Raw genomic sequence first — 23,612 nt, forward strand, 5'->3', positions numbered from 1 at the left:
TACACAATCTCTCACAATCTCTCACAGTCTTTACGTACGTAGTCTCTCATACATTCTCTCTCTCATAGTCTCTCTCACACACAGCCTCTCTCTCACACACAGTCTGTAATGTACATAGTCTCACACACACTCATCGTCTCTCACAAACGCGTGCGCGCGAACACACACACGCGCGCGCGCGCCCCGTTGGCCCCGCCTCTGCCCTGGCCCCTCCCTCCCCCGGGTGGGCTCCGCCCCGGCGGCCGGGGGCGGGGCGAGCCGGTGACAGGAGGGGCCGGGCCGGGCTGGTACTTGTGGCTCCCAGACCGCCGGGGCGCGCTCCGTAGGCTCCTGTCAGCAGCGAGCGCGGCCGATTCCCAGGGCGGCCCTCGGGCGGCGATCGCTGCCTCCGGCTTCGCGGCTTGGCCCCTCCGGCGGCCGTCCCGGGCAGCGGGAGTTGGCGGCGGGATGTGCTCGGCCGGAGAGCTGCTTGGCGGCGGCGGCGGCGGAGAGCGCGACGAGGACGGGGACGCGCTGGCGGAGCGGGCGGCGACGGGGACCGAGCCGGAGCCCGGGGCGAGCCCGCGGCGGCGCGACCGGCGGCCGCAGGAGGAGCAAGAGCAGGTGAGCCAGGAGGGGCGGCGCGGTCCGGCCGGTTTCCTGAGCCCCACGCGACGGCGGAGGGAAGTGGCCCGGCGGGCGGGCGGCGCCCGGGCTGTGCTCGGCGTGGGGCGCTGGTCGCTGCGGCGTTCTGGGAAGCGGCCCCGGAGAGCGGTTGGACGGAGCCCTCGGGGCCGGGCCGCGGGGTCCCGTGTGTGCGCTGCCAAGTGCCGGCCCGGAGTCTCGTGCCTGGCGGGGTCAGCGCCGCCCTTACCCACCCGTCGGGCAGAGGCTTCTCAGGCCGGAGCCCGGGGGTCTGTGGAAGTGCTCTCCATAATGGTCACTTATCTAAAAGCCTTACATGTAAACATTCTTCAACTTCGAGTTAATACCCCGGTGCTGTGTTTCAGGGGCCAGCGGCTCCCCTCACGACTTCCATCTTGTCATTTCTGAACTCACACCTAGCGCCTCTGTAAGGTGTGGGTGTATTTCTCTAGACATGCAATCAGTACCTGAAGACGTGTAGGAGCGAGTATTACAATAGGTGTCTTGACAGGGACTCTCCGAGAGCAAGTTTTTCACATGAACCCAAAGGGGATCTAAACTTCATTTAAAAACTGAAAAAGGTGAGTAATAATTCAGTTAAAAAAATAATGCCTAAGGCAGAAAGAAAAAAAACTGAAAAAGCAAGAAAATTGCTTTCAGTTGGTACCAAAGGGGAAAAAAGTATGAGTCCAGCCATAATAAGGGAAAAGAGAAGTTGGGTAGTTTTTGAAACTCTTTTGAAAGAATTTGCTTTCACTAAGTTAAGTATGTGATAATAGGCATTATAACACATCATTTATCTTCAAGATTATGCAAGAAGTTTAATAAAAGAAATTGAATTATATGTGGGATGAATTTTCACCAGCAAATACAGTAATTAGACCTTCGAAAATACCCGAGATAAGCTAGCCTTCAGAATCACATTAAAGACCAAGAATTAAAATGATTATTTGCCTTTATTACAGTGTATACTGTTGAGATCAGTTGATACCTGTCTCCTCTCATTATCCTTCTGCATCTGTTCTTTTTGTCACATTTCACAAACTCCAACATCATCACTAAATGCATTAATAGATAAAGTATAAGTTCTAGTGTCTCAGCATTGTTTAGAAAACAGAAATAATTCTGTGGCACGCACAAAATATGCCTTAGCATTAGGTTTGCTCCCCATGTGGAAGTGTAATTTTTCATTCTTTTGACAATGTAAGAGATGGTGACTGAAGCAAATAATTGGTAGCTAGGAGATCTTCCTGACTGCTTTCCTGGTAGTTTTCCCCCATTAACTGTACCATGACTCAGTAGCTAAAGGACTGTTTCCTCTTACTTTAGTTGTTCAACTGGAAAAGTGAAGAAAACAGCAACAGGAACTCCCTGGGGGGGAGTGGAGGGGGGCGGATGTATTTGAGCTGAAGGTCCCAAAGCAATTTTCAAGTGGTTTTAAGGGAGCATGTAAAATCATTTAAGCTTCCGTGGATTTTTCATCATCAGTAGCTCTGGTCTTAACAAAATTGCTTATGGTACAACAAAAAGGGATGAAACGAAAAAAGAATGAAACATATAGCCTAGAAAACAGATATACTTTGCATACCTGCTTCTTTCATTGCATGTCATGTAAATTTATTTTCCTGTACTCCTTTGAAAATGTTATCATTTATTTTTATCACATGATTTATTTATGTACTCTAAGTCCACATACACAATACTTGAAAATTACACCTGAGATATGCGTTTCCTCCTATATCAGAACCAAAGAAGAACTTCTTATAAAGAAGTCAAAAATAAACAAAAAATTGATACAACCCAACTCACTGGTGTAAAAAGCAAGCCTTTGTGATAAATCATTTCTTGGTAATAAGTGTAGCTTTTTTGTCAAGTCCTGAAAATGAAATTTAAAATTTGTATGCACTGCCTTGCAATGATGGCAGAGATATAAAGATATTTGAGGGAGAGGTAAATGAAGTTAACAACTATAAAACATAGTCTAAAGATTTGTTTTATTTTGTTTTTCTTTAGGCAGATGGTGTGTGTTTGTTTTGTTGTTTTAAGGACACATGGACTTCAAATTACAAACGGAGTATTTTTGAAAACTTGGTTTGTAAACTTGTTGTTTAGAACTTAAAGTGAACTTTTCCATAGAAACAATGATAGAAACAGAAACAGAACCAAAACTAATTAGCTGGAAATGAGACAGAGGCCATCTCCCTGCTGTCCTTTCTGCTTAGCACACTCACTTAAGGTTCCAGAATCTGAGTAGCGTCATGGATGTTAAGAGAGAATTGGTAGTAGTGGCAGCGGCAGCAGTAATAGCAGAGGCTCCTTTATATCTGGATCAGGGTTACAGGTGGTGTGCTCTTGAATGCAACAGCTCCGGAAGGCACCTGACTTTTGCTTCTCCAGCTCTTTCAAAGATTTTTGTCAGCCCCTAATTTGCTGTATTAAATCCCTTTCTATTTCTAGTTCCTTCACAGTTTGCCCTTACCTGATCATTTGTTGAAGGAGCTTTCTTCCTTTGGCTATTCCCCAGCCTAAAGTCTCCTCTACATACATCCTTACCTTCACTGATTTTTCTTTCTATTCCTGTCTGAAAGACTCATGCCCTTCCCTCTACCTGGAAGCCTCTTGCATCAGCTTTGACTTTACAAAACATACCTTTGGCTCATTGTTATTATGATACCAGATCAAAATGGTATTTATTTCATGTAATACCAAAATACCAGTATTTATATAGGTGTTTTCTTAATAACTAAGATATTATAAGCATTTTTTTTTTTTTTTTTTTTTTTTTACTATTTATCCTTAAGTACTACTCCATCTGAGAGAAAACTAAGGTTCCTCTGTCTTTCTGGCCTAAACCTTTCCAGGTACATGATTGACAAGGCAGCCTCTATCCTAGGAAAGGAGGACTTGAAAGACTGGACCAGGTTCCCTAGATGAAGGAACTGTCAAGTCTGAAGTAGCAGTTTGGCCTCTAAGAAAGATAAGCCAGGGAGAGAGGCAAAACGCCCAAGGAACTGAAGGGACAGGACACAGCTGTCCTACATGTGTGTTGGTAATTGTGTGCATGGGAGATGATCCAAGTATGTTCATGACTGTGAATGCCAGGTCCCTTTAGGTAAGAGAGTCTCTGCCCTGCTGCATACCTGGAAGGTTAAATATCTCCAGTCCTTTTATTACATTTATGTATGTATGTGGCATTTTACAACCTGAATAACCTAAGATGGCCCTGCCTTAGGTGGGATAGAAAGGTCCCACCATCCTTGGATTGACTTTAGAATCATTATTTTTAGCTTTAAGGTCTTTCTTTATGATTATAAAAGTAATGTGTACTTCGGAAAATGTAGAACTATAAAACAATCTAAAGAAAACAAAAGCATTTGAAATCTCACTGAGTAATATTGTGCTATAAAATATGAAACATTTGATGTTACTACATTCATATATCTCTCTGTATGTGTGTATATGCATATATACACACATATTTTTAAACATGTTTTAATGTAATATTTGGATTTGGTATCTTGTTTTTATCTACTTAGCATGTTGTGTCATTTTCCCATGTTATCAAAAATTCTTTGTAAAAATTATTTTTAGGGCTGCCTAATAATCATTCCCCTAATACTACATATTTAAGTTGCTTCAAACTTTCTTTTATAGATAATGCTGTAATGAAAATCTTTGCTTATAAAGTTCTACCTTTTTCTCACTGTTCCACCTTGGAATAAATTCCTAGAACTGGAAGAACTAGGTCAATAAGTCAAACTCTTTGAATCCTCTTGAAACATCCTAAAAAACTGCATTCAGAAAAGCTTGCACCATTGTACTCTTCTGGCATTAGTATGTAAGAGTACCAACTGGAAACCATCCATTCCAGCAACAAACAGTATAATTTATAGATTAATCTTTGCCAACTTAATAGGCAAAAATTATCTTATTGTCGTAAGATACTGCTGGAGAGGTTTACTAAACCATTCATGTATTTGTTGAGCATTTGTATTTCTTTTTAATTGTGTTCTTTGACCATTTTTTCTTTTGGCATTATTATAAGATATTAAACTCATATTTCACATTGATTATAATTATTTTCCCTGCTTGCTGTTTACTTTATAATTTTGTTTATGATGTTTTTGACTTAGAAATGCTTTAAATTTTTATTAGCCAAAGGAATTTTTTTGTTAATTTCATACACACACATCTCACACCCTCATACATGCACACACACACCCCCCACACATACATACATATATCTATTATATTTGTTTAGAACATTCTTTCTAATCCTACACTTAAAGTATCCACCAATTTTTTCTTATGTGTGTGTTTATAGTTTTATTTTATTTTTTACTCTATATATTTAATCTCTTTAGAATGACTTTATGTATTGTGTGAGGTATGGAGCTGATCTTTTTTTTTTTAGCCTAATCATTGAATAATCCACTTTCTCCCTGGCTTTGCAATCCTTTATAGTAGTTATAAATACTGAAGTCTATATTAAGCTTTTACATTTCTGTTGGCATTGTGAAAGGGATTTCTTTTTCCACATCATGTTTTTGCTGCTGGTTTCTAGCTATCGGTTTTTATTTAGTTAGTTTTAAACTAGCTACCTTTCTGAATTCTTTTGTTAATTCTAATACTAATATATACTAGTATCTCTTAGACTTGATTCTTTTGCATCTTCTAGGTATATAATCATCCACTCTATAGATAAGGTTGATTTTGCTTCCTTTCAGATGGTAATGCTTCATTTCTATTTCTTGCCTTTTGCAATGCTGTAACTTTCAGATAAATGCTGGCTTATAGATATTTAAGTAAATAAATGAAGGAACCTGTATAATGGCATTTATCAAGGAATGTTCCATGAGATCATCTGTAAAAAAAAAAAAAAATGGTACCAGAGGGAAGCCTTATACCTCCTTTTTGGTCTATCATCAAAGATATGATTAGCAGTACATATTCTAGATCCAGAATACCTAGGTTTGTATCCTAACTCTGCCACTTACTAACTGTAACTTTGGGCAAGTTAATTAACCTCTTTGGCCTTCAGTTTCTTCATCTGTATAAAGGGAATAATAGTTGTATCAACCCCATAGAACTGTTATACATATGTATGTAATATATGTAAAGTGTTAGAGCAGTACTTAGCATATAATAAGCGTGTAAGGGTTAGCTTTTGGACCTAATTTTCAACTAGAACCTAAGTGAAAAGATATCTGAGAAATGTTATTTTTAAGTTTTCCAGACTCTGCAGTTAGAAAGCCACCCTAGGAGGAAGGTGGAATAGAACAGTGCTCCTCAGTTTTAATGTGTAGACAAATCATCTCTTGTTAAATGCAGGTTGTGATTTTGTTGTTCTGGGGTGAGGCCCAAGATTTTGCATCTCTGACAGGCTCCTAAAGTGATGCTGATGCTTTGCCCATGGACCACACTTTGAGTGGCAAGGGAATAATAAGCAAACCAATCCACAGTATTCAACAAACTTGCCCTTCGACATAGTATCAGTAATAGATATATATACACAAGGAAGTTATTTTACTATTTCCCTAGAAGGGTATATTAGAACTCTTGGTGAAGTGTAAGAAGCCAACAAGCCTTGCTTCTCCAGGCCAAGTGATTTGCCCTAGGTCTTAACAATTAACTAGTACTAGAGCACACCAGAACCCAGGTCTCCAAACTCCAAAGCCGGCTTTGTTTTTGTTTCAGAAATGCAAAGAGCCCTCCCTCACCTATGATGGGAGGACAGTCTGATAAATCTGCTGCTCCCCCTTAGATTGTGTAGTTCAAAAATAGATATTTGTTTATACCCACTTCCTTTCACATCTTTGAAAAGCAGTTTGCAAGCAATACTGTAGCAAGTGCTTTGAGTTTAGATGAACTCAGCCCTAAACTTAATCTAATTTTTTTCCAATGGGCATCTAGTCACTAACTCAGGGAATAATTTTGTATATGGTAGATATCTTTTGTCCATTTTTTATCATTATTTCAAGAATGGAACTTCTAAATCAGTGGTTCTTAACTGGGGGCAGTTTTGCTCACGGGGGACATTTGGCAGTGTCTGGAGACATTTTTGAATGTTAAGACTAAGGGGGTACAGTACCGTTGGCATCTAATAGGAAGAGTCCAGGGTTACTGCTAAACATCCTATAATGTGCAGAACAGTCACCTACAGCAAAGCATTGCCTGACCCAAAATGTCACTAGTGCTGACGTTGAGAAACTCTGCTCAAAATGTATTAGGATTACACTGATTTGAGTTGTCAAGAATAATTACTCTGTTGATAGATATTCCAATGGATAGGTAATAATTGTTTATTTTTTTGACACCTACATTCCAAACAGGTAGTCTCCCTACGGATCTTTTCTTGCATCTCTTCTTCCAGCAACTCCTTATATGCAACTTTCTCTATTTTGCTTTCCCTCTTTGTTGGAGAACAGAGGGAACAAAAAGTGTCCACCAAACTGAGAAGTTATCTTGAGACTGAAACACAAGGCAGGCAGCTCCATATAATCCATGGATCGGTATATTACAGGGTAACTTGCTCACAGGGTGGGATCAGGCGGATGCTCTGTAAGCGTTTGCAGCTGCACTCCACACTGCCAAGGGGCCACTGAGACAATTTTATACTTAACATAGGGTATAGGGGTATGTGCTTTGAAACAGGAAATGCATTCCTAAGTCAATATTTATAAAGGGGTAACTAGTATTATGGACCAGCAGTCCCCAACTGTTTTGGCACCAGGGACCGGTTTCATGGAAGACAGTTTTTCTGCGGAGGTTGGGGGGGATGGTTCAGGCGGTAATGCGAGCGATGGGGAGCGGCCGATGAAGCTTCACCGCTCACCCACGGCTCACCTCCTGCTGTGCGGCCCGGTTCCTAACAGGCCTCGGACCGGGGGTTGGGGACCCCTGTTGCGGACACAGGGAATAAGTCAGCAAAGGTTTTCATCACTGTTTGAGGATTACAGAGCCAAGAGGCCAACCTGGTCCCAATGATTATTAAGCAATATCTATTAGCTACAAAGCCCTTGACAACAGAGATGTGATTTACCTCACAGTACTGTCCCGGGTGGGATCAGCGGAAGGACAAGAGGAACTGTACGGGCCCAGGATGGCATCACTTATGCTAACAGCCATATACTCTCATATTCTTTTTCTGCCCCTCTGTCCTACTACCCATCGTTTTTTCATCTCTCCCTACTGTCTCATTCTCCCATTGTCTGTTACTCTTCCCCACCTCCCATCTCAGCCACTTTCTCTTTTTTTCCATACGTCTTCTCCACCCCACTGCCTCCTCCTTCTGTAGAAGCTGAGCATTATGGAGCAATGAAAAAGGTTTTGGGTAATGACAGTTCTAAGTTTGAGCCTTGTCATCCTAATAACTTAATCCCTCAGAGACTCAGTTTCCTCATTGTAATGGGTATAATGCTATCCACTTAAAGTTCTTATGAGGGTTCAGTAACATTCTGTGTATGAAATACCTAGCATATAGTAGGTGAATATTAGCTCCCTATTTTGCCCTGATCTTCTCTCCCATCTTTTTTTCTGGTTCCCTTTTTCTTCTTAACTAACCACATCATAGAACTGTATTTTTAGTACATGTAATTTTCAGATTTATAGAATAAATATTATTTATTGAACAAAATATTAAGATTTCCTAATCTAAAAATCAGATGTGTTTCATATTTCTTTAAAAAAAATTAAACCACCAACTAAATTATTAATATGTTGCTTTTTGTATAGATCGCCAGTTGATTTTTTTTTTCTGTTGTGGATCATTGATCTTGATGAGAAAAATACCCACCCTCCTCTGTACAAGTTATTCTCAATTTACTATTCAAGAGAAGTGGTAAAGCAAGGTTAAAGGGTAAAACTTAAAGTAGTACCATGACTTTAACCTTGCCCTAAGAGACCTAAGTAGAGACTGTATCTTTCCCAGGCCTTCTTTAAGCCCCAGCCACACTAGCTTTGGCTCCCGTCGCCGTCTTCTCTGGAGTCATAGTCTTGTCTTGCAGTAACAGCCACATATCTTCAAAGAACCTTAAGCGTCTCCACTAGTCATGTTTTGGTTCATTAAGTGTGTGCTGTGTTCATGTGCGTGTGTGTATGTGTAAGGCAATTAATAAGATAATCAAAGAGTAGTTTCATCCGAGCAGAGAAACTGCATTTCTAATTAACTTAAAGCAGAAGTTACTTTCTATCTGCTGATCTAATTTTTCCCGTATCCAGTGTTTTGGGTTTTTTTTTTTCCATTTAACATCATTGTCAGCTGCGCCTTATCTTGGCTAAGGAAGAGGAAAGGGTTGGCTTTATTTGCTGTTGCTGTTTTCTTATAGCAACAACTTGATCTTATCAGATTTCTGATCAAAGAGAAAGCATGGTGCAAATATTTTGAAATTTACGGGAAATGAAGGATAAACTAATTATTAATACTTAATATCTAAACAATATCTATTAATACTTAATATCTAATATCTCTTAATACTTAATACCTAAATTTTTTTTAACAGTGTTAAGAAAATTAAATTTCCACTTGTGGTTTTTACTATATTCCATTTGATATAATTTTTTCTAACATCTGTGAAATTTTTTTTATTCCCTCTTCCAATTAATCCAATTAATTTGTCTTTTATCCTCTTGATCAAAATTTTACTGGGATGTATGCAGACCATCTACAGAGGCAGGGAATTTAAGTTTGATTTCCCATGGCTGGCAAATTTCATCAGTTTGATTGAATTCAGAATTCCTTATTCCATGGTTTTCAGAGGTAATAAAATATAACAGAAGCTATTGTCACTGTCACAAATTGAGAATTGAGAAGGAAAGTCATTTTTAAGGAAAAATGTTTGGTTTTAGCTACTTTAAATAAACAAGCGATTGCACCTGTGGTAGCAGCCAGCATACAAGGTACTCAATAATGTCACCAGAAACTTCATTTCTTTAAAAAAAAAAAAGATTTTAGAGAAAGTACAAAATGTAGAAATTTTTAATTTGCAGCTTGAATTAATCATATTCTGCACTTCATGGCCTATTATTATCTATCATTAGTTCATGCACATCATTAAATTTTAATTAATTTAATTTATTTTTTCATTGTAGAACCATTCTCTTCTACTACAATAGGCAACTTTTAATATTTTTGGTAGGTATGCCTGAAGGTGGTTTCATTTGTCTACGTTTGTAACTATGATTTAAAATATTGAATTCTATTGGTTAAAATGAAAATGAATACAAATTTTAGTATTTCTCCATTTATAATCATTTCAAAGACTTATTCAAGAACTAGCTGATGTTCTCATTGATTTGTATCCATCCCCCCAAAAGCTTTTTCCTTTATTGGTTATATGTAGTTTAGTGGAAGATAAGTGTAAATAAATGTTATAACCTTGCATTTAATTAAAAAATGACAAAGAAGTTATAAATACAATACCTAGTAAAATTTTATATTTAACACATTATTTTTGTACATTTTGTAGGAAATAAAAACTGCAACTACATTTAGTATCCAATGAGGAGGAAAACATGTCCAGCCTCACTAGAAATAAAAGAAATTCAAATTAAAACTATTAGGAATAATGTTTCACCTATCAAGTTGATAAAGATTAAAAAGATGAATGGTGTGGGTTTAAAGAAACAGTGTATGAAATAAGAATACACTAAAGTTAGAAGTAAAATTGATTCAGTCTTTCTGGAGGGAAATCTGGTTTCAAACCTCATGGGTAGAGACTGCTGTTGCCCCTCACTCTAAAGGTGTAAAAACTGCAGCACAGGGATGTTAAGTAACATATTGAAAGTATCACAGCTAGTAAGTTGCTGAGTTAAGATTCAAACCCATGCTTGAAGCCTGAGTTCTTAACAACCAAGCTAGTGTTGGTCCATGAAATCAATTCAGTGGATTGTGAACAGGATAGGATAGGACAGAAATTGTTAGAATGCATCACACATGGTATGAATGTCATTTCGTAGAAATTTATATGTACTGGGTCAGGAAATAAAATATTTATCTTATTGTGGATCACAATCAAGATCACTGCACTAGCCCAGCCAGCTCAATTCTATCTCAAGGCCTCTGCCTAGATTCTTTTCCCCAAATCTTCCCTTGGCAGATCATATCATCGGCTTAACTATAACCTTTCTGAGATCTCAGCTCAGCTCTGATATATAGAAAGAACCTCCAGTCTATCCCCTCTTCCTCTCTTCCATTACTCTTTTATTTTCCTCATAGCTCTCACACTATTTGACAGTATTTTATTTATTTGTTTGCTAACATGTTTATTCTCTGCCACTTCCCACTCTCTCCTTCACAGGCTCACACTAAAACATCATCCCTATGAGAGCAGAGACTGCATAAGGCAAAATGCTTCAGACGATTGTTTTGGCATCTCTGAGGTAGTACAGAGTCTATAAAAATTTCAGTCTAAAATGACACTGCTGGTAAAAACTCAACTGATGTTTTTGCTGAAGCAATGTGGTTTCCCAGGGGAAGCTTTCATAACAAAATTTAGTTTTGAAGAGAGAGAGGACTTTGTGTGTAACAGGAACATACTCTATTGTCAGACTCAACAGAAAAGAAACGAGTGGTGTTAGTTTGTGCATTGAGCTAAAGGTCCCTGTAAAACATTTGTAAGAATTTAGGCAAGGATTGTGTTCCTTGATGTGATGTATTTAAAAACTACCACGATATCAAGAAGGTGAAAGGCTGACAAACAGAATCTTGGAATACTAACTGGCATTAACTTATGTAATTGGTAAAACCTTGCAATTTTGTTTTTAATTTTTCTTGAACTAAACATAGGAAAGACAGTAAATGAAACCCAAAGCTAACATAGATTTAAATTCAGATCAGCCATTTCAATAATGGCAAAATGTTAAAGGATAATTTTCAAAAAGAGGTAAAATTATAGTGCTCATTAAATATAAAATGAACACATGTTAAGGAGTTTAACTCGTCATTAAAGAGGGAACCAGGCAAATGTTACACCTGCTTCAAAGGAGAAATCAGTCAGAAATGTATGTGGAGAAACGGTATGTTGAAATGAATTTACAAATGGCCACGAGACTGGCTTTTTCCATAGGCAGGGAGGAAAGACAATTGAACCTCTACTGGAGCAGAATTTGTTTGCTTGTCTATAGATATGAATTATTTTGCATTGCTATTGGTTATCTGTAATTTACAGACTTGTAAAATATCTCAAAAGCCATAAAGACCAAACAGTAGTATTCTAAACAATGCAATTTTCCATGGAGACACCCATAATTTTTTTTTTGCTTATTCTTAATTTTCTTATAGTAATAAAGAAAAAAAGTAATTTCTAAAATTTGCTACACAGAGTAGATTAATTTGTGGATAATGAGGGTACTTTATCTCTCCCTTTACAATGTCTCATGCTGCTAGAAAAGATTAATTCTATTCTAGTCTTCTTCCATGGTAGTACATGTATACATACATGTATACATACATTCAATGTACATGTGGAAATGTATGATTTGTATGCATGTGAAAAGCAAGGATTGATTTATATTTGAAGTTCTTTCTGTTGAGTTATAACTAAAATTAACCTGATAGTCAGATAACTACTAAAAACAAATTTTGATAGGAACAAGATGGCTGCTCCAAGGATTCCATATCCATGTCTAGTTTTTATTCAGCACACAAATCCCAACTGCTTGTTCCTAGCATCCTAGCATACTTTCTTCACATGTTGAATGGTTATTGGTTTCACAGACAACTTTGTCTACTAAGGAGTTTCATGGGAGTTTAGAAGCACATTTGGTTTAAGCTTTTAAATTTAAAGGAGGGCAAGAATGAAGTGATTTCTTCATAGAGAATTAACCAGTTAGCTATAACCATTTTTGATATCAATAAAAATACTCAGTGTAAAACACTTGAGAATAAATATATGAAGAAAAAATTAAATACTAAACTTCTTTCTTTATTATTCAGTATGTAAAGTTTATTTAACAGTAATATCATAAAAATGGTATAATGATTGTGCCATTTCTGGATGATAGTATTTTCCCTTTGGAGTTTAAATGACTAAGTATTTGGAAATCAGTCTTTGAGCACCCTATGTTAGGCTACTAATTTAAGACTTAAGTTGTGCTAACAAACCGGCCATATACTAAAGATATTTTCCTTATCCATTTGTGTCATATAGAACATCAATTGCTTTAACAACTGATAACACATTGTATTATGGATGGTTTTCTGTATTTATTATTTGTATTCATTATTTGTTATTATTTGTTATTTGTTCCTTATTTTCTTGGTAGCTTTTTTTTTTTTTTTTTTTGGCTGTGTTGGGTCTTCGTTTCTGTGCGAGGGCTTTCTCTAGTTGTGGCAAGCGGGGGCCACTCTTCATCGCGGTGTGCGGGCCTCTCACTATCGCGGCCTCTCTTGTTGTGAAGCACAGGCTCTAGATGCGCAGGCTCAGTAGTTGTGGCTCACGGGCCTAGTTGCTCCGCGGCATGTGGGATCTTCCCAGACCAGGGCTCGAACCCGTATCCCCTGCATTGGCAGGCGGATTCTCAACCACTGCGCCACCAGGGAAGCCCCTCTTGGTAGCTTTTAATTCATTCATTCAAAACATTTTTGAGCTCCTACTATTACCTGGGCAGTGCTGTAGGCACCGGGACACAAAGAAACAAACAGAAACAGGCCAGATCTCTCCTCTCATTAATCTTTCATTGTAGTAGGGAGAGACTATGAATAAATAAACAAGTACATCAGTGGGTTATAAATGCTATGGAAAAAAAAAAATAAAGTAGGGAAGGTGTATGGGGAGTATGTGTATGGGGTAGGGGTGCTATTTTAAATAAGATGATCATGTAAGGGCTCACTAAGGCAAATATAAGCAGAGTCTTAAGGAAGTGAGAATTACTGGTTTGCCCCCTCCTTTTGATTTGACTCCATGGAGGGTAGAGCCAAATCTGAGGCTCAGTCTTAGTAATCATGGTAACATATCTTTCCCCAGTCTAGACTCTCAATTCTTTCTCATCCATCCCCCCTTCCAGTTTTCTATATTTTATTACTATTTTATTCATTTATTCCTACTATAAGCAAATTCAAATCCCTTGTGGAAAGATGAGAGGAAAAACCAAATTAATTATGGACTTAAGTAAATTAACTAAAAACTTCATCTTTTAAAAAGTATATTTCTTAAGGAGTATTATATAATCACACCTTATAATGAATTTGTTTAAATATTTTGCTTTCTTCTTAATACCTGGTTTAGTTCCTTTGTACTAAGGGATTTAGAGGTCTGCAGTGCAGTTTATTGGAAAGAGCTCAGAATTTATAGTCAGAAGACTCCTGTGCTCAAATTCTGGCTGGTTGTCTGATTCTGGGGAAGTCACTTGACCTCTAGAGTCTAATAATACCCACCTTAATGGTATTTTTGTGAGGAGCCAATGCTTGGAGTATGTGTGTTTAATAAGTTTATTGAACAAATGACTAGTAAGCAAATGAAATGCGGAGAGGATTCCATTTAAAAAATGGTGGGGGGAGGGCTTCCCTGGTGGCACAGTGGTTAAGAATCCGCCTGCCAATGCAGGGGACACAGGTTCGAGCCCTGGCCTTGGAAGATCCCACATGCCGCGGAGCAACGAAGCCCGTGCACCACAACTACTGAGCCTGCGCTCTAGAGCCCGCAAGCCACAACCACTGGGGCCTGCAAGCCACAACTACTGAAGCTCGCGCACCTAGAACCGGTGTTCCGCAGTAAGAGAAGCCACCGCAATGAAGAGTAGCCCCCACTCGCCGCAACCAGAGAAAGCCCGCGCACAGCAACGAAAACCCAACGCAGCCAAAAATAAAAATAAATAAAATAAATAAATTTATAAAAATTAAAAAATGGTGGGGGGAGAATCAAAACTACAGGAATTTTTTTCCTGAAGAAATTAAAAATATTTCACTAATAATTTTCTCTTGGCCAGGGTGTGATTTAAAAAGTGAGAGTCTTCAGCATATAAACTATGTAAGAATTAATAAAATCATTAGAGTACATGAAAGCTCCATGAAGAGAGACTGTAGAGTAAGAAGAGAAGAAGGCCTATAGGTAAGTCCCTGAGAAGTTCCAACACAGACTCAGAGGGAGATGAGCCTGCAAAAGTCGACCAAGCAAGACAAAGGCGGTAAAGACATCTAGAATGACTAGCAGGCTTCCTTGTACTTCTGGGTTGTGCCATTCCCTGAGGTAGGGGACGCGTGGAGGAAGACCAATTTTAAGGCAGATCATTATGAGTTTGATACAGGGCATGTTGAGTTTGAGGTCCTCTAAGACATCTGGGAAATGCTGAACATGCAATTGAGCATACAAGTCTAGGAATCTGAAAAATTGCCTGAGCTGAGAAAGATCAGAAGGAAACTATGAATCTTTTATAAAAGTATGGGTCATTTTAATTGTTAGGGGATTTGAATATGGCAATTTGAGTACATATCTTTCCTTATATATTAAGCAGCTTAATGGCAAGGAGTATAGGTTATTTGCTTTCTGTACCTCACAGCACTTGCCTTGTTCATGGTAGGCATCCTATTATTATTTATTGAATTGAACTAAATTGCCTAAAGGATTTATTTTGCAAGCAGACTATTCTGTGAGTCAAGGGCTGTGATTATCAGAGTTGGAGTTTAGTAATCAAAGATTATTGATACTCAGGGAGGACGTGACACACACTAAGAACCAGAGTGCGGTTTCCTGAAAGTAAGCAGCTGTCAGCCTGGCAAATCAGTCAGGTCTGTGCAGGCTTGCCACAAGTAGGGCACAACACATCTTGCATAAAATGCAGGTGTAAAACATGCTGAGACGAGAGGATCATAACTTCACAACATGACTACAGACTTCATTACAGTAGGCAGAAAACTTGTCATTTTCACTATATCACTATTCACCCAAAATTTAAATAACTAATATATTCCATTATAAAATAAGGTGGCTTTATATAGATATACTGTTTTTCAAAGAATTTCTTCCATAAGAAATTTTATAAATCCACATACTTTTATTTACAAAACTAGATTCCTACAGATTCTTTAATGTCATAAATAATGAGAAGCAATTAAAATTTTTCCCCACTTAGTCCAAATGGTTGATTGATAACTCAACAGGCATTTCATTTCATAAGAAGTGCACTGCAGTGGTTATTTCAGAACACAAAGAAAAATATCAGCCAAGTCACTGGATTGGACAAAAAGTGCAGTATATAAAACAAGAAGCTGTTATTGTACAGAACACAATAAACAACTCCCAAACATTGTTACGTGAGTGGCATTTTCATAGCTTTCTTAAAAATTGTCCCACTCATAAGTACTGTTAAATTTTCTTTGAGACAAAATCCCATTATGGATCTTAGTAAGAAATTAATTATAAAAAGCTAACTTTAAAGGCAACTTAATTCTAACAAGGATGGATCATATTTTTGCCTAGTTCTATTAGACATACCAGCCATATTTATCTTTAACTCTTCAAATATAATATGGAAAAGATATTTAATAGCATAAGCAAGTAGAATTTTCAAACTTTCATAAAGCTATATACTTCCTTTGCAAACTTAAAACTCCTATGATAAAATTTAATTTTAAAAGAGGGCATTCACAAAGTCACAAATGTTGATGATTCTTTCAATAGATACGGTCAAGCAACTGGAACAGCAGTGACAGACCCAGTGCTTTTAAGAATCAGTCCTCACCTACTTAATGCCTCAGATTCTGACAAGTGTCTTTGATTTTGTAATATCTTTGCCTTTCTTGGTTTTGTCTTAAAAGGAAGTGTGACTTGCCTAATGCACAAATGTTCCAGTTTCAATCAGGATCTCTGTTTTGCTTCTTTTGCTTTAGGAATGAAAGTATGTTACAGTATAAAATCCATTTTTGTACTTAGATGTATGGATGCGAGAATTTGGGATTATGAATCTTGGTTAACCTTAAAAACAAACAGCAACACCTCTAAGAAGGAGATGATAGAGTGGGAAAGATTTGGAACAATAAATATTTGGAATTGGATGGAGAGTTACCAAGAGGTGACTCTCTCCACTTAAGAGTATAGAAGTAGTACCAAGAACACTGAGACAACATGATTTTATAACGAGGCATCTGAGCACAATTTTTACCAACAACAACACTTAGCAGCCTAGAAGAAGCAGCAGGGAAATTGGAGGCTGCTGAAAGTCAGAAAGTACGGGAGAATATGTGGCTATGAGCTCGTGGTTGAAATGGTAGACTGTGGGTTCTAAACTGCAAGGAGAAAATAAAGGGCTAAATCGATAACAAATCCAGAGGCTTTTAAATTTTATAACTACTTCTTTCTTAATATCTATTTTCACATATTTGTTTATCACAGTATGATACTGTCTCTTGATGTTTTGCAAATGTAAGACTCCTGCCCTTTTAAAAGAAAGCAACAAGATCTTTCTCAAAACAGGTCTTTCTTTTGAGAGGTCCAGTGGAATGGTGAGGTGGATTGAGAGAAACAAAATTACAGTATTTCGGAGGGGAAGACTTTCAGTCTAAAATCCCTCTGAAACTGACTCCCAGCTTGTTTCTATTGTTGTCCTTCATCCTTCATTTTTGTCTCTCCATAATTACATTCAATCAAAAATTACGTTATTTATAAAGGCAGCCTTTCTATGATCATTGGAGCACATTCTACTATGTTAGAAGTCCATTGTTCATACTACGAAGGCAAGAAAATTTCAAAGGGAAAGAAAAGTTTATGTCCAAATAAAATGTATGTTTCTCTCTTAACTGGATGTAGTTAGAAAAATGAAACCAAAAATCTACTTCAATAGTGTTCTATGTGCTTAGTCTTTATGCCAGTTTATGTTGCTTTTCTTCTGGGGAGATGTGGTGGAATTAAGAATTCGATGTTGGTTTGGTTTTTAGTTTTAAAGAAAGAAAAATTTTAAATCCGGTCAAGCTGTATCACAATTAAGACCAGTTGCTATATTGTACAGTGAGTCAAATGTAACCATCACAAAACCATTTTTAAATGACATTATTTTTACTGAATATAAATTAATCAAGACAAGTGTAACTGTTTGAACTGCTGTTAGAAACTGATATATTAAAATAAATAGAAGGAGGGACTTCCCTGGTGGCGCAGTGGTTAGGACTCCGTGCTCCCAATGCAGGGGCCCCGGGTTCGATCCTTGGCCAGGGAACTAGATTCCACATGCATGCCGCAACTAAGGAGCCTGCAAGCCCCAGCTAAGGAGCCCGCCTGCTGCAACTAAGACCCAGCGCAACCAAATAATAAATAAATAAATATTTTTTAAAATAAATAAATAAAATAAATAGAATGTGAGTGATTACAGAGTGATTTTATATTTATAAGAAAGCGTATAGTATAGGGTTTTAGAACATGGGTTTTAGGGCAGAATGCCTGAATATGTGTCTTCACTCCACCAGTTATTAGGTGATCTTGACTAAATTACATAATCCTTCTTCTTCAGTTTTCTTTATGTTTTGAAGGTCAAAGTACTTAAGACACTATCCAACACATAATAGATATTCAATAAGTATTAGGGCTTTTAAAATTAATAAATACATTGTAAAATTCATTAAAAACTTCATTTAAACATTATTTATTGTATTTAAGGCTTATATATCAGAGCATCTCCACAAAGAGCCAGCCTTTGCGATGAAGAGGAATAAAAAGCAAAAAATGAGTCTTTGCAGGTAACTAAATGCTGAAGTAAAGATGTTTTAACCACAGAATCAATTTGCAGTACATTAGTGCTATAAACCACTATTCTGTTATATAATAAGACAAAAGCATTTAAACATGCCATATCATTTTTTAAAACATCATCTAAATATTTGAAAGCATTGCATTAACTTTTTTTGCCAGCTCTCCTGATTTAATTTTTTGACTATACTGACCCTTTCTGAACTAAATGCCAAGCATTTTGCAGCTCTTAAACACATCATATTTTTGCCTTAAAATATACTTTTTTTTTTAATGTCTGAAACATTTATATTAACATATTTCCATACATATTTCCATACAAATACAAATATAAGATTTTTAGAAATTTCATATAATGTCTGAAACATTTATATTAACATATTTCCATACATATTTCCATACAAATACAAATATAAGATTTTTAGAAATTTCATGTAAATATACTTATTTTTATATAAATGTTAACCTTTTTATTAAATTGTTAGCTTCTTGAAGTTAAGGATATAGTCTTATTTATCTAACACATTTTAGGTGTCAGGAAAATTTTGTTGAATTGAATTGGTTCTACAAAGCATAAGTGTTTTTACAGTAAAATAATTTTAAATGTTTTACTGAATATATATGATAGCTTAAGATAGTTTTATTTGTTCTTATATGTATTAGTATATTTATTTCTTTGTTTATTTTTTTCTTTCTGGGCTGCCAGAGATTTAATATGGGGAGTTAGGAAGGAGGAGATGATTTTAATGCTCACAAAGCATTCTTGATTTACTTCTGACATTTCTGCAACTCTTAGAAACTTTTCCAGAGGGTTATAAATACTGATAAAAAGTATTTTACTATGCTAAAAATTATTTTAAAATACAGACTTGGGTGTAAAATTTAATGTATTAGATGCAACTAAAGGGAAAATCAGGACTATTCTGAGACTTGAATTTCCAGTTAACTTTCCTTAGACTTAATTTTTAAAAAATGAGTTAATTACCAGCTGAAGTTCAACTTTTGAAGTTCCATTTAATCATATGGTTCTTCTACTAACCCTTTTTTTAAAAAAAATCTTTAAATATTTACTTATATTTAAAGCTTAAATAAATAAAAAACAATGGGTTTCTTTTCCTCCTTTCTCATTTCCTCTCATACCAACCATTAAAGAGGCAGTTTTCCTTCTTTGCTTAGCGAGTCTAGCAAATATTTTAGCTGCCCACACTACTGAAGCCTGCACGCCTAGAGCCTGTGCTCCACAACAAGAGTAGCCCCCGCTCGCCGCAACTAGAGAAAAGCCCATGCACAGCAACGAAGACCCAGTGCAGCCAAAAAACCCCTCAAATTTCACTTTGTTTAAAAAAAAATAAAATAAACACTCTTCAAAGTGCTTAAGGTCCTATGGATGATTCCAGAAAACTAGCTGAGTACTACCCAGGATCCCCTGGTTCATCCTTACAGGAATTATCCTTCAGTACACCATCAGAAGTAATTAATGTCCAGAAACAACATGGCAGGACTTCCAGAACAATGAAGTAAGGAACTCAGTAGATTTTATCCCAGCAAAACAACAATTTAACTGGTGAAAATTATTTAAAAATAAAATATCATCTAAAATCTTTGGGAATCACCCTAAGAGCATACAGCAAATGAAGGAACATTCATTCAAGAAAATCTACAAAATCTAGGTAAGAACAGTGAGTATTTGTGGCATTTGAGCCACAACCTAACCCATTACCTCCCCATCACAGTGCTGTGTTATAGAAGCTGCAACCCCAGCATGTGTAGCCAAGAAGCTGAAGTTCCCCTCTCCCTCTACCTCCCAGTCTAGGCCTACAGTTTCACCTGCAAGGGTAGGCCTTCTCATCCCTTTCCTCCCTTCCCCCTCAGCTCCATGTTACAGGAAGTCTATTCCAGGCAGGCATGGCTGAAAGGACCAAGTCTCCCTCCCCACAAGCAACCCCCACCCTAGGCACAGCAAGCTGAGAACACTGAGGCCGAATTACCCGTCCCAACTCACTATAGGGTAGAGATTCCACACCAAGAGAAGCAAGCCACGACCAAGAGCTGCTCCCCACCCCCAGGACCTCCTTATAGAGCCAGATTGTCACTCTAGGAAAATAGCGTCCCTGCCCCCAACTCCAGTGCAGTGATGCAGGTGTTCTGCCCAGGGGAAAAGGCAGACCATAAAAGTGAAGAGCTCTTTGGATCTGCCTGAGAAGACTGACTTCAACTGGAAGAAGGAATGGAGAACTCCATGCCTAAGGGTGTTGTTGAAAACAGTACAGATCTTGATGAAGAGCAATTAAGAGGAGGCTGGTAGCTCCATAATACATCAAAACAACAGAGCAGCCAGAGGTTTTAAAGAAAGAACCAGGGAAAGAGTCGGCCATGAAGAACCCTCTTGGGATCATAGTCACCTGTGAGGATCAGGAAGGCAAGTGTGCATGTGTTAGGCTGCACCCACTCAGGAACAATTGTAGCAGGATGTGGGGCAGACTTGAAAGCATTCCCTAAGCTGCACACAGGCCCATCAACACAGGGAAGAAGCCTTACAAAGAACAAGGGGCTTAAATACAACCTGTGACCAAACACTGATTGAACAATACGCTACTCTGACCCAGGGATAACTCCTAGGAAGCAAGGCTCCAAAATATCACAATCACCTGTGACAGTCGGAAAAATGTATACATGCCCAAGGCTATACCCTCTCAGGAGTAGTAACAGTAGGACCCTCCAAGCTACTAGTCCCTCGCTGAATGTGGGGCAAAGAAGTAAAATCTCTGAATTATGATAGCAGTTTCCAAGCTACAGATACAGCCAATGGTAAAGAATGAAAATAACTGGCTAAGGGACCATAAGCACAACCTCTAACCAAGAAATGGCTATACTAGCCCAGGGACAACCCCTAGGTAATGAGACTAAAAGATGAAAACAAGGGGAGAAAATGTGAGTAGGAACATCAGAGGCTGCACACTGCAAAGGAATAGACTTTGCAGAATTAGTTCAGCCAAGTCACTAAACAAATAATCATGCGAATAACAACCACCACCACCCCCAGAGTAGTGGTAGGGGATCAGTATATAGTGTTGCAAAAATATATCTAAAATGTCCAGTTATTGACAAAAAAAATTATGAAAGATGGAAAGAAACAGGAAAGTATGATCCATAAGTAGGGAAAAAAATCAGACAATAGAAAATGTCTTTGATGGGGCCCAGTGATATACTTAGCAGACAAAGACTTCAAAACAGCTATTATAAATATATTCAAAAAACTAAAGGAAACATGCTTAAAGAGTTAAAGTATGATGACAGTGTCTCATCAAATAGAGAATATTAATTAAGAGAAATTGTTTTTCTTTTTAATTAAATGGAAATTCTGGAGTTGAAAGTACAGTAACCCAAATGAAAATTGAGTGGGCAGAAGATAAAAATCAGTGAACTTGTAGATAGAGCAATATAAATTATGCAATCTGAATAACAGAGAGAAAAAAGAATGGAAAAAAATGAACAGAGCCTCAGAGAACTGTAGGACATGATTAAACACATCAGCATACAAATAATGGGACTATGAGGAGAGGAGAGAAAGGGACAGAAGAAATATTCTAAGATATATATGGCTGAAAATTTTTCAAACTTAATGAAAAGCATTAAGCTACACATACAAGAAATTCGATGAAATCCAAGGAGGATAAACAGAGTGATCCACATCTAGACACATTATGGTCAAAATGTTGAAAGAGAAAGAAAATCTTGAAAGCAGCAAAGGAAAAACAACTCATCACATAAAAGGAAACCCCAGTAAGATCAATAGTTGATTTCTCATCAGAAACTTGGAGGACAGAGGCAATTGAACAACACATTCAAAGCGCTGAAAGTAAAAACCTGTCCACAGTCTTACATCCAGCAAAATTATCTTTCAAAAATAAAGGTAAAACACATTCCCAGATAAAAACAAATTTTTTTGCCAGCACACCTGTCTTACAAGAATGATCAAAGGAAATTATAAGGATGAAAGCATCTGATATCAGACAGTACTTTGAATCCACACAAAAAAACAAAGAGCACTGGTGAAGGCAATAATGTAATAATTACAAAAGATAGTATAATCGCACCATCTTCTCTTGACTGATTTAAAAGCAGTTGCATAAAACAATATGTATATATAATTGTATTGTTGAGCCTATAACATACTGAAATATATTTGACAATATCAGCACAAAATACAAAGGTGGAAAAGTTGTATTGGAGTAAGGAAATGACACCAAATAGTGACTCACATCCACAGGAAGGAATAAAAAGAACCAGAAAGGAAGGTGTTGAGAAGACGGATTGTATACCAGCCAACAAACAAGAAAGATTAGAAAACTATAAATGCCTGAGATATTTAGGATTTAAAATCAACAGAACCCACTCATAATTTGGATATAGGAAATTAGGTAAAAGAAGGTTTTGCAGATCATTCCTGAGTTTCTTACTTGTAGAAATTAAGGATGGATTTTATTCCTGAGAATCTGTTCATTGAATGAAGACCAGTTTTGAGGAGGAAAATCATGGGTTTGGCCTTGGGTGTGTTGAATATTGAAGTATATTCAAGATATCCAAGTGTAAATGTCGAGAAGGCAGTTGAATATACGGGTCTAGAGTGCAGAAGAAAGGTCTGAGCTGGCTATAATACTTAAATAACTGATTTACTGGTGGTAATTGAAACTGTAAAGTTTGGATGAGCTTATTTGGGAAGAGAATATGGAAAGAAAAGAGATAAGGACTGGGGACTTCCCTGGTGGCGCAGTGGTTAGGAATCCGCCTGCCAATGCAGGGGACACGGGTTCGAGCCCTGGTCCAGGAAGATCCCACATGCCGCAGAGCAACTAAGCCCATGCACCACAACTACTGCTCCTGCGCTCTACAGCCCGTAAGCCACAACCACTGAAGCCCATGCTCCTAGAGCCCGTGCTCCGCAGCAAGAGAAGCCACTTCAGTGACAAGCCCATGCACCGCAAGGAAGAGTAGCCCCTGCTCGCCGCAACTAGAGAAAGCCCATGCACAGCAACGAAGACCCAACACAGCCAAAAAGCAGTAAGTAAATAAACAAATCAATTTATTAAAAAAAGAGAGAGAGAGGTAAGCGCTTAAGACCAGAGGTTGAGGATCAGTATTTAATAACTAGGTTGAGGATGGTGAACCCACAAAGCAGACTGAGCAAGGAACAGCCAGAGGGATGAAAATAGAACGAGTAGAACCAGGAGAATGTAATACCATATAATTCAAAAGAAAAGAAAAAAATGGTTATTAATTCTGCTTAGGGTTTGAATAAAATGAGAACTGAAA

General features: G+C 37.7%; 1 protein-coding gene across 1 annotated transcript in view; it reads left to right on the plus strand.

The window, feature by feature from the left end:
* Positions 1–315: 315 nt before the first annotated feature.
* FAM241A (family with sequence similarity 241 member A) overlaps positions 316–23,612 on the plus strand; it is a 35,592-nt gene continuing 12,295 nt past the window's right edge. The window contains exon 1 of the mRNA XM_068542317.1: positions 316–603. Within this exon, the coding sequence (XP_068398418.1) occupies positions 448–603 (156 nt within the window). The 5' untranslated portion in view covers positions 316–447. The remainder of the gene's footprint in view (positions 604–23,612) is intronic.

This window comes from Eschrichtius robustus, chromosome 4, assembly GCF_028021215.1.
Source record: "Eschrichtius robustus isolate mEscRob2 chromosome 4, mEscRob2.pri, whole genome shotgun sequence".
Classification (NCBI taxonomy): domain Eukaryota; kingdom Metazoa; phylum Chordata; class Mammalia; order Artiodactyla; family Eschrichtiidae; genus Eschrichtius; species Eschrichtius robustus.